The sequence below is a fragment of the Octopus bimaculoides genome, chromosome 3 (assembly GCF_001194135.2).
Source record: "Octopus bimaculoides isolate UCB-OBI-ISO-001 chromosome 3, ASM119413v2, whole genome shotgun sequence".
Classification (NCBI taxonomy): domain Eukaryota; kingdom Metazoa; phylum Mollusca; class Cephalopoda; order Octopoda; family Octopodidae; genus Octopus; species Octopus bimaculoides.
The window spans coordinates 101,090,554-101,102,806 of record NC_068983.1 but is presented as its reverse complement, the minus strand read 5'-3'; the positions used below and the strand labels follow the sequence as shown (position 1 = coordinate 101,102,806).

General features: G+C 38.1%; 1 protein-coding gene across 3 annotated transcripts in view; it reads left to right on the top strand.

The window, feature by feature from the left end:
• LOC106870339 (uncharacterized) overlaps positions 1-12,253 on the top strand; it is a 164,102-nt gene that overhangs the window by 95,637 nt on the left and 56,212 nt on the right. For all 3 annotated transcript variants that reach the window (XM_052966375.1, XM_052966373.1, XM_052966374.1), the window contains exons 21-25: positions 984-1,087; positions 2,810-2,900; positions 4,085-4,222; positions 7,144-7,284; positions 9,548-9,607. In XM_052966375.1, coding sequence (XP_052822335.1) covers positions 984-1,087; positions 2,810-2,900; positions 4,085-4,222; positions 7,144-7,284; positions 9,548-9,607 — 534 coding nt within the window. The remainder of the gene's footprint in view (positions 1-983; positions 1,088-2,809; positions 2,901-4,084; positions 4,223-7,143; positions 7,285-9,547; positions 9,608-12,253) is intronic.

The following is a 12,253-nucleotide window of genomic DNA, read 5'->3' as shown; positions in this document are numbered from 1 at the left end:
GGTTTCGATTCCTAGACCGGGCGTTGTGAATGTTTATTAAGCGAAAACACTTAAAACTCCACGAGGCTCCGGCAGGGGATGGTGGTGAACCCTGCTGTACTCTTCCACCACAACTTTCTCTCACTCTTACTTCCTGTTGTGCCTGTAATTCAAATGGCCAGCCTTGTCACACTGTCACGCTGAATATCCCCAAGAACTACGTTAAGGGTACACGTGTCTGTGGAGTGCTCAGCCACTTGCACGTTAATTTCACGAGCAGGCTGTTCCATTGATCGAATCAACTGGAACCCTCGACGTCGTAAGCAATGAAGTGCCAACACGCAACTGGGGCATGCTTTGAATTAATTATGCACTATTTCATAGCTTTGAGATTTCAATGATGCAATTCTTTATTTTTAGAATTATGTTGTTGGGTAGGAGCGGGATGTCAGATCTCGCTGGTTTGAACATAAAAACAAGTGGAATATTTGCAACAAATAAAAGGGTAAAGACCCATTTGGTCATGAATGACCATGGGATTGTACTTAGAAAGTTTCCTTCCAAAGCACAAATCTGAACAAATTTGTTTATGGAAGACCAGCACTTGCCCATACATACCAGCCTTTACTCTCCACACCACTGATGTTGTCCAAGGGAAGGCAAAGGCCAATACAGCTTGGCACCAATGATGTTACAACTCATTTCTACAGCTGAGTGAACTGGAGCAACATGAAATAAAGTGTCTTGCTCAAGAACACAACACACAGCCTGGTCTGAGAATCGAACTCACAACCTCATGATTGAGCCCAATGCTTTAACCACTGAGCCATGCACCTTCATATGCACCAGATATGGCCAGTTTAGATGCTAAAAGGTTAAGTACCAATTGATTAAATTTTGAAAATTTGACAATTACTGATTATCCAGTTTAATGTAAAATTTACTGCTACTTTAAATTTTAGTTTAATGCTCCTGTAACTCCTTTTATACCTTTCAATTTCTAGATTGAAGATGATAGAGAGTATATTCAAAAATGTTGTCGAAAACGAACATTTGGCATACCATCTTCTATTACTGAAGGAACATTAATTAAAATTCACACCAACAAGTAAGTCTTCACCAACATTGTGACACAAAACTTTAATTGGTATATGTTGTTTAACAGTGAAATGACCTGTAATATACCTGTTAATTTTCTCCGCCATTCTCAACTTAAATTACCTCCTTTTTTTTTCTACTTGAAATTGGTTTCAAATTTTGGCACAAGGCCAGCAATTTAGGGGTTAGGGTAAGTTGGTTACATCAACCCCAGTACCTAACTGGTACTTATTTTATCAACCCTGAAAGAATGAAAGGCAAAGTTGATCTTAGCAGAATTTGAACTCAGAACATATATGGATGAAGTGCCACTAAGCATCTTGCCCAGTGTGCTAATGATTCTACCAGCTCACTACCCTTTTACCTCTTAATATTGAAGTCAAATCATTCCCATCATATTACTGCCATTGGAGCACTTGAATATTTTTTATCACTCTTTCCCCACCTCTCTCTCTTTCATGGGCTTTTAGGCCTTTACCTGCTTGGTATAGACTTTAGCATTGGTATACCTTCCATTCAAGTATTTGCTTGGACTTTGTATTCCTGGTGGTGCCCATACCCTCCCTAGGATGTGGTGCTTCTGGCTCTCAAAAATCTCATCCCCCTTTGACAGGTTTTGTTTTTTTAATTTTCCTGGATTCCTACACACCCTTTTCATGGGGCAAGTCCAGTAAGGGGGCTGGCTTAGTTGCTGATTACTCAATCATGAGCATGTAATACTGGACTACATACTAGTAGTAGGTGCCTCTAACAGTTTGTGATAGAATTAAATTAGTTTTAGTGTCAGACACCTGACAATAAAATTAAGGTCTGTGCTCACAATATCTAGATTTCGCAAGTGGTCATCCACCTAAATACAAACTAGGATTGATATTACTTAACTTTGGTGATCAAACGAGAACTGACATTTCCAACATGATATAAATGTGAACAAAATTGATGAAATAATAAAATATCAATATCATTATTTATTTTTACTTTTTTTTAAATTCATGCCAATACTTGATTGGCCTTTCTTTATATGCAGTCTGGGATGTCTGTGTTTGTAGCAGCAGCACTGTTCTAGATGTGGTAGCAGTACCCCATTTTGGGTCCCACCTCAGAAGATTAGTAGCTATTGGAGGTTGAAGTATTTTCTGACTCTAAATTGAAAAGCCAGTTTTTATGATGCAATCTATCCTTTTTTAGATTATGTAGTTATGCAAAATTATTGATGGTTACATCTCAGGATGACCAATTAGTGAATCATTAAAAGAAAGTTAACCATTAAAAAAAGATGTTATAATAATTGTAGGTTAGGTTTTTCTGAGAAAACAGAAAATTCCAACACCTGTTTTAGAGATTAAACCATTTCTGTTAACTTACACACTTACACACTACCTCTACATCAGTTAACATGCTGCAAAAAGAAAAAAGTAATTATGGCTGAAGAGGAACTATATGTAAAAGATTTATTTCTGAACAATTTTGGTGAAAGAAAGGACAATATATATTCAACATGTTGAACATGATTGAAGTACCCAAAAACAATAATTAAAAAGCAAGAAATGTTTTAATCAAGTTAAATTTATTATTTTACAAGAATAATGAGTTATGAAAATTATGAAAAAAAATTGCTATTTCAACCTTTTTTTTTAATTATATTTAAAATTAAATTTCTTTTAACAAGAACTAATTTTATTTCAAGTACAATAAAAAAAAAATTGAGTCAAAACTTAATTTCTTTTTTTAGGTCTGCTCTTCTTCCTCTGTATTTGCTAGAATTTCATCCATTTCTTGCTTTAGCTGCTCAGATTCCAAGAACCCTGAACTATTTAATGCAAGTAAGCTAAATTTGTTTTAAGATAAATTCTATAAGTGACATTTATTGCAAATTTATGAATTAATAAAAATGATAAATGTAACTAAGCTGACATGTTAGGAGCTTGTATCCTATTAATATTGTTGTATTGCAATAAAGATCAAGATGAAAAGATTGATCAATTTTCAAACCAATGGATTTGAAGTAAACCAAGGAGCTTATCAGGTTCTCAAATACAAAATATATTTCATTGCTCAAAGATATAATGACATAAGGGAAATAACTCAAAGGACCAATGGAATGGATTTAGATAATTAAGTTAATGACTGATGTACTGAATACTATGCAAAAAAGATTCTTAATTCATTGAAATTCACTTCTTAACAACCAACAAAAACTAGCTGACATTTTTTTATGGAAAAATTAATTGAAAGTACGTCCCTTCTTTGAACGTTAACAATTGCTGCTAAACTTTTGTTTTCTTTCACCAAGAGGAAGGAAAGTTTTGTGGGACTTTATGGAAAAGTTTGGATTGTAGTGATTGCCCATAGAACATCATTAGAAAACTCCCTCCATATTATTTCAAGAAAGATATTTGTGATATACATGACCATATATAGTCAAATGTGAAATAACTCCAATGTTGTTGGTAATCAGTATAAAAATTAATAAAACATCACCAATTAAAATGAGCAGTTTTGTCATAGTGTGACTGGTAGAGTTAATAATAACATTAAAGATATTGGTATTATTTTAGAGATAATATATGAAGTTTAGGAAATTGTTGAGTGTGTTGAGTCATAGGTTTTATGTTAGATTTGCTGTTGGTGATTTGTTGAAGATGATAAATAGTTAAGCTTCAATCAACAGGTAGTTGTTCAGAGGAAAATAAAAAAAGGGAATTAATTATAATGCTTACAAATATAATGGTTCCAAAAAAGATGGAAGGAAACTTTAGTTTGGCACTCTGTTGCTTATGATGACAAAGATCCAATCAACAGAATAGCTTGCTTGTGAAATTAATGTGCATGTGGCTGAGCACTCCACAAACATGCTTACCCTTAATATAGTTCTCAGGGAGATTCAGCATGACACAGAATGTGACAACGCTGGCTCTTAAGAGAATCGTGCATATGTATGTGTGTATTAAATGATTTTGTGAAAAATTTTGATAACTACTTTACTTTTTTTTTGTTTATTTTTAAGGAAATTTGTTACAAGATCAAACCCAACAACAATGAAAAGCTAATAGCTGTGGAAAAACTGATGTTGGAAATAGCCTTATCAGAATGGAATTCTATGCAGAAAATGGGGCTTTCATACTGTCATCAAGACCAGAAACATGTATTCACTTGTTTTGAAATAAGGCTACATTTTTTTTAATTCCATTTTCTATGCTATCATATGAGTGCGTGTGTGTGTGCGTGTGCATGTGTGTGTGTGTGTGTGTGTGTGTGTGTGAAGGCGCATGGCTCAGTGGTTAGAGCGTCGAGCTTACGATCATGAGGTTGTAAGTTTGATTCCCGGACTGGGCTGCGTGTCGTGTTCTTGAGCAAGACACTTTATTTCACGTCGCTCCAGTTAACTCAGCTGTAGAAATGAGTTGCGACATCACTGGTGCTAAGCTGTATTGCCCTTTGCCTTTCCCTTGGATAACATCAGAAATAGGGAAAGATGGCTGCTTATAAATGCCAAAACCTTCCCAGGCAAAGAATGCACCCCACAACATGGACTAGTAGTTAGCGACTTCAGGATCAGGACTAAATAGATGCCCAGAAGATAACCAGCATAGAGGAGAAGTGTCTGGAAGCTTAAAGATCCTGTGAATGGACAGAGATTTAGATACGTATTACTTAAGTTTTTGACGAAATAGAGGGGGATATAGTATCACATGATGTGGAAGACAACTGGAGGTTTCTACGGGACAACCTGCTGAGGGCCACTGACCAGATCTGTGGATGGTGCAAAGTCCCCTCTCGACCCAAGGTAATGTGGTGGTGGAACAATGTTGTTGACAGGGCCATTAGGGAAAAAAAACAGGCTTGGAAGGACTGGAAAAATGATGGCAGCAGGGAATTGTATCAGACTGCCAGAAAGGAAGCTAGGAGACAGGTTTATTTAGCCAGAGGGAAAGCAGTTAAGAAAAACTGCCATCTGTTGGCATGTTACAGAACTAGTCCAGGAACTTGTTGATGCCACCTCATACAGCTGGATAGCCTTCCTGTTCTCATCATTCATTTGTTTCTAAGCAAGTCAATATCTCCATAACCAGACATATTTTCAGGGTAGAGAGGAAATGAATGATACTCTTTTGTATGACAGTGATGCTCATTTACAACTATCATTTGATGCCAAGACAAAGAAGCACAACACACATGTGAATTCACAAACACACAGACACACACACACACTCATCAATTAGTTAGATCTAATCTATCACCTGGTTTAACCGCCGCCCCCGGTGGCTTTTAGTTTTACTTTGTTTTAGAGTTTATCATGGTGCAATCATTCTGATGAGAGTTCTGGTCTGAAGTTAATGTGATCTTTGGATACATTTTTTTCTGCTACAGCAACCTATTTTATCATAATTTCCCTTCTCCTTTTTTTCCATCAGTTTTGGGGGCTTAGCAATGGTCATAGATGCCTTTCCACTTCTGAGTAAGCCAGTAAAAAAAAAGGGTGTGGCTGTGTGGGAAGCAGCTTGCTTCCCAACTATATCATTCCAGGTTTAGTCCCACTGTGTAGCATTTTGAGCAACTGTTTTCTACTATAGCCTCCTGAAAGAAGCTCATTGTGTATGTGTGTGTTTTTGTGTTTCTGTTTGTCCCCCACCACTGTTTGACGATTGGTGTTGGTGTGTTTACATCCTCATAACTTAACAGTTTGGTAAAAAGACATTGATAGAATAAGCATTAAACTTAACGAAAAATAGGTCCTGGCGTTGATTCATTTGTCTAAAAAATTTTCAAGACCATGCTCCAGCATGGTCACAGTCTAATAACTGAAACAGGTGAAAAGTAAAAGGTGTATCTATACTCTCTAAATGTTCACTTGCATGTGCACACACACACACACACACACACACACACTGTCATGATCATGATCATGATCATGATCATGATGGACTCCCCTATTGTAGATGATAGATGAGGGTTCCACAATTTCTTGCTGAACAACTTTCGCAAATTTCTTACTTATAGTGATCAAATGTTAGTGCTGTACGTTAACTCACTCCCTCAGTCAAATTAACATTATCTGTTGAGAGGCACAGTGTGCCACATATCAGATGTTGAAGTGATTGCAGAGCAACTTGAGTTGAAGTGTTTTTACTCAAAAACACAATGCACTGCCCACTCAGGGAATTGAGATCATGATCTCATAATCGTAAGTACAACTCCCTAACCACAAGGCTATGTGCCCTCACAAATGCATGTGTTAGTGTGTTTACATGCCTGTAATTTAGCAGTTCAGCAAAAGAGACCAACAGAATAAGTACCATGCTTAAATAGAAAATAAATACTGGGGTCAATTAGTCTGACTAAAAAATTCCTCAAGGCAGTGCCCCAGCATAGCCACAGTTTAAAGCCTGAAACAAGTAAAAGATAAAAGATATATACGCACATACTTATATACATACATTTATATATGTCTGTATGTTTATATCATCATCATCATCATCATTTAACGTCCGCTTTCCATGCTAGCATGGGTTGGACGATTTGACTGAGGACTGGTGAAACCAGATGGCTACACCAGGCTCCAATCTGATTTGGCAGAGTTTCTACAGCTGGATGCCCTTCCTAATGCCAACCACTCAGAGAGTGTAGTGGGTGCTTTTACGTGCCACTGGCACGAAGGCCAGTCAGGCAGTACTGGCAACGGCCACGCTCAAATGGTGTATTTTATGTGCCTCCCGCACAAGAGCCAGTCCAGGGGCACTGGCAACGATCTTGCTCAAAAGTCCTTACACATGCTACAGGCACAAGTGCCAGAAAGGCGACGCTGGGCACAGGTGCCATCCCGATTTCACTTTTATATATATATATAAATTAAGAAAGATACCATGCATTTCTTGGGTAAAAATGAGGGCCCTGGTGAGGGGGTTTCTTTTCAGCTTGTATTCTCTTGTTAATTTCTTTGACTTACTGGTTGACTCACTTCTTTGACACCCATTTTAAAATTTCTTTTGGTTGTTTAATGTTACTACTTGCTGCCATTGAATGTTTCTTGAAATATTCCTATCATAATTGCTGTATTTATTATAGGTATTCTTTGATAGTTATATTGAAGACCCTCTGTTGATGAGTGAGTTAGTGAGCAGCAATATTTCTGCAGCTGATCAAACTGAAAAAAGCCATACAGACAAACAATTTCATGCCATCAATGAAATAAAACGCATGCTTGAGGTATATACCATCATATATTTCTATTCCAAATAATATTTTTACTCACCTACTACAGTTTTACATTGAAAACTTCTTTGTTTAGAGAATAACTCATTCATAGTTGCTTCAATAAATATGGAACCTCTATTTCATAAGTCTGAAGATACAGAAATGGAAAGTTTTAGTTTTTAAACTTTTCAAGAAAATTAGCAGCAAAGGTGAAGTTGTTCACACTGGAAATTAAATGGTGTTATGGTTTCAGTTTACTAATAACTTCTGTGTTATGATTTTCACTTTTGTGACTAATAAAAATACATGTTTTGTCGTTTATCTCTTGGCTCATAGAAAGTATTTATTTGGAACTAGGCTTTGTGAATTGACTCTGAGAAATCTAAAATACTGATCTAATCAGGAGAATCTGTTTCATGGATATGATAATGGTCTGGTATTATTTGTAAAATAGCTAGCCTGTGCACCAGTAACTGAAAATATAAATATTCCTCGAGTAATAATGTCTCTGTGACAGAGTTTCATAAACTAGCCAAATATAAAAATTGAGAAATAGTTGTGATGTAAAGAAAGAAGACGGAAGCAAAGAGAGAATTGCGGTAGTCTTACCTGTTGGTCCAGAAAAGGGTTGCTTTTAACATCCACGTACTCTGTCTCAATCTGCAAGATTCACTCAACGTCCACATGTGCTATCCATTGCTGTACAGTCTAACATGTCTGCTCTGATGCGCTGTTCACTGCTGACTAACTCCTCGTGCCTCGCTGACCCTGCATGCTCACCATGGCCAGAAGGGCCATGGTGAGGCCCCACTTCCGACAGGACATGCTTACTCCCTCACTTCCAATCTTCCCCTACAACACAGCCTGGCTCATAACACTACAATAGTGATATCAAAACTATGGCATATGAAGACTTAAGCGACTGCAGATGCGATCAGTTCATTTAGGTTGCTATAAAAGCTTATGACTTCAAGCCATACAAAATCTAAAAGAAATTTCTTACCAGCACTGTTCACATCCTTCATTGTGCTTTCTACTCTAGGCACAAGGCCCAAAATTTTTGTGGAGGTTGGGGCCAGTCAATTAGATCAACCCCAGTATGCAACTGGTACTTAATTTATCAAACCTGAAAGGATGAAAAGCAAAGTTGACCATGGCAGGATTTGAACTTAGAACATAAAGACAGACAAAATACCACTATGCATTTCACCTGGCATGCTAATGTTTCTGCCAGCTCACTGCCTTTGACTCGAAACTATATTGTAGCATGTAACCTGTTGAATATTACATTTTTGTACCTTTACCTTGTCAAATTATTTTTTGCAAATATAATGTATGATATTCTTGTTATAATTTCACTTGTCCTCTGTCTCTGTACAATGGCTATAAATGAAATTATAACAAACTAGTGGGTCCTGTGAATATTTTATGGAATTAATGATAAACTTATTGGGTTATTTCTGAAAACTTTATCCAAAAAACCTGAAAGCATGGCCTGTGTTGTGTCTGTATCAAAAGATAGTCACTCTTCTGCTTATCATTGAAAAGTGAAGGAAATTGGACTACAATGATTACTTTATCCACTTTTTATATACACTTTATATACCTTATGCACAATTTTATAGACTTAATACGCAACACTCTCACTCTTCCCCTTACTCCCTTTTTCTCTCTCCTTTTTCTTTCACTCTTCACCTTTCCCCATCTACTAATCATGTGAAAGTGTAATAGATGGGCTAAGTAACAGAAAAAAACTTAATTCAAAAAAGAGAATTACACATTTCACTCACCACCACCTCTCCCTCTCCCTCCCCATCTCTTCCATCCCTCCCCTTCAACTGATCGTGTGGAAACATTACTGAAGGGCTAAGTAATGGAGGAACAAGCAGAATTATTATAAAATGTTTCTATCTTAGGTACAAAGCCACAAATTTTGGCAGTGGGGTATAGTTGGTTATATCAGCCTCACTAATTGACAGGTAGTTATTCTTCAACCACAGAAGAGTGTGAAAGATAATGTTAAAGGCATAAGGCCTCACAATGATGAAGAAAATGAAATGTGTTTATTTTTCCCAAGTGCATTAGCAACATAAATGATATGAAATAGTTTCAACCAGGAATAAAAATCAGGTTATGGACTTAGCTCAGATTTATTCAACAGCATAAATATAGTTGCATAGAAATACAAGTATGAATTTTTATCCCTTTAGTATTCAAAATAATGGTTTTAAAACAGTTTTTCAAAATGAATAATTTTGCCTTTTTGTTATTGCAGTTGGTACATCTTAGAAGTCACCTACTTGACAGTTGTTGGGAATCATCAGTTCTTTCAAAAGTAAGCTTCTAGTAGATTTCTGTATGCAATAAAAGTACAAAACTATTCTTTTTTTATATTTTTAAGATATATTTTTGTGCAAAGGAATACAATTAATGTGAAGAATACATTTGTGTGTATGTTCATTCACCTATCAAGCCTAAAAGATATATCCATTTAACTAATTAGTAGATATTTATTCTCCAACATGTTCCAACCAACAGTTAATAGATGCACAGTTTCCTTTGGCTGTCTCTTTTACCACTATAAAAAATTCTGCTCCTCTGATTTAGCAATCTACATATCTCAAATTACTTAACCTTTCTTTTTCATCCTTACTGTATCACTCCTGCAAAAATCAAATCAATCACTTTACTCATTCATTTCTCACCAGATTTGAATCTCTTGGAATTTTTTTCCAGCCTGCAAATTCCTTATATATTGCAACTTGCCATTATGCAAGCTGAATGAACATAATTTTACCAGTCTGCTGAGTTTTTAAAGCTTCTAGCCACTGTCCTTCCTCCTCAAACTAAATGTCCCAAAATAAGCCCATTTTAATTTAAGTGTCATACATAGGCATCTATTGCTAGATGGCTACCTGGCTATCTTCCTCACTTCCAACAAATTTCCTCCATTCCAAAAGATATCAATCATCATCATCATCATCGTTTAACATCTGTTTTTCATGCTGGCATGGGTTGGCTGGTTCGACTGGCATCTGGGAAGCCAGGAGGCTGCACCAAGCCCCAATCTGATCTGGCAGTGTTTCTACAGCTGGATGCCCTTCCTAACGCCAACTACTCAGAGAGTGTAGTGGGTGCTTTTTACGTGCCACCGGCACAGGGGCTAGAGGAGCTGGCATCGACCATGATCAGATGGTGCTTTTTACGTGTCACTTGCACAGAAGCCAGTCGAAGTAGCACTGGCATTGGCTACATTCAGATGGTGCTTTTTACATGCTACCGGCATGGGGCTCACAGCTACAATTTCCATTTGATTTGATTTTGATATTGCTGATGTTGATGTACTTGACTCAATAGGTCTCCTCAAGCACACCATGTCGCCCTACGATCCAAGGTACTTTTGAGTGGGCTAGTTATGCGACACTTGTGTAGGTTACAGCTGTGGACTCACTTTCTTTGCCAGCCCTACAATCCAACGTACTTTTGAGTGGACTGGTTATGCAACACTGGTGTAGGTTACAGCTGTGGACTCACTTTATTTACTGGGTCTTCTCAGTCACAGCATACCTCCAAAGGTCTCAGTCTTTTGTCATTGCCTCTGTGAGGCCCAACGTTTGAAGGTCATGCTTCACCAACTCATCCCATGTCTTCCTGGATCTCCCTCTTCCCCGGACTCCTTCCACTGTTTGGGAGTGGCACTTCTTCACACAGATCTCTTTGTCCATCCGCACTACATGACCATACCAATACAAACGTCTCTCTTGCATGCCACATCCGATGCTTCTTATGTCTAACATTTATATCAGGGCGCTTACACTCTGTTGTGTATGCACACTGACATTACACATCCAGCGGATCATGCTAGCTTCATTTCTTTCAAGCCTACGCATGTCTTCAGCAGTCACGGCCCTCGTTTCACTGCCATGAAGCATGGCAGTTCACACACATGCATCATACAATCTACCTTTCACTCTGAGCAAAAGGCCCTTTGTCACCAGTAGGAGTAGAAGCTTTTTGAACTTTGCCCAAGCTATTCTTATATTTGTAGCAGTTGACTATGGTGCTGCTACGCCAGTCATTGGGTATGACTCCATTGTAAGCTACCTGGTTTACAATATGGGTGACTAGGCCATAGCCCACACCACCAGATGTTTTAAGCATCTCAGCAATGATTCCTAATGGGCTGGGGGCTTTTCCTGGCTTCATATCTTTAATTGCTTTATCCACCAGGGTGCTGTCTATTCGGATAGCTGGTCCCTCTACTGGATCAACATTTAGCAGGCTCTCCTCCTCCCATTCATTCTCCACATTCAGTAGTCTTTCATAATGGCCCCTCCAAGCCTCTTTCTTTTCCGGATCATTAAAAGCAAGTGCACCATCATCCCTGCAGACACATTTCTCTCCTGTGACATCACAATTTTCTCTCACACACTGTCTTTCAATCCAGAATACTTCAGTTCTTTGGTCCTCACATCGCTGGACATTGGCAAACTTCTTTTCTGCTTCGCCCTTGGCTATGTATACCTGTCGCCCAGCCTCCCTTTTGGCTATCTGGTATGGTTCCCTGCTACCCCCACCCTTCCAGGCCAGTTTCTTTGCTCTGATGGCTTTGTCTACCATATTATTCCACCACCACATTACTCTAGGTCCGGAAGGGACTTTGCACCATCCGCAGACTTGGTCTGTGGCACTCAGTAAGCTGTCTCATAAGAATCTCCAGCTACCCTCTATGTCTGAGGACTATAGTTCCTCCTCCCTCTCATCAAACTTCTTAATGAGGATGTCCCTAAATCTCTGACCATGTGAAGGTTCTTTAGCTTCCAAATCCTTCTCTTCTGGAGTGGTCTGCTTCTTGGCATCCTCCTGGTCTCGAGTTGAAAGTCACTAATGACTAGTCTATGCTGGGGGGTACATTCTTCACCTGGGAGGGTTTTTGTATTTAAGAGCAACCCTGCGTCCCGCTGTCTGGTGAGGATGAAAT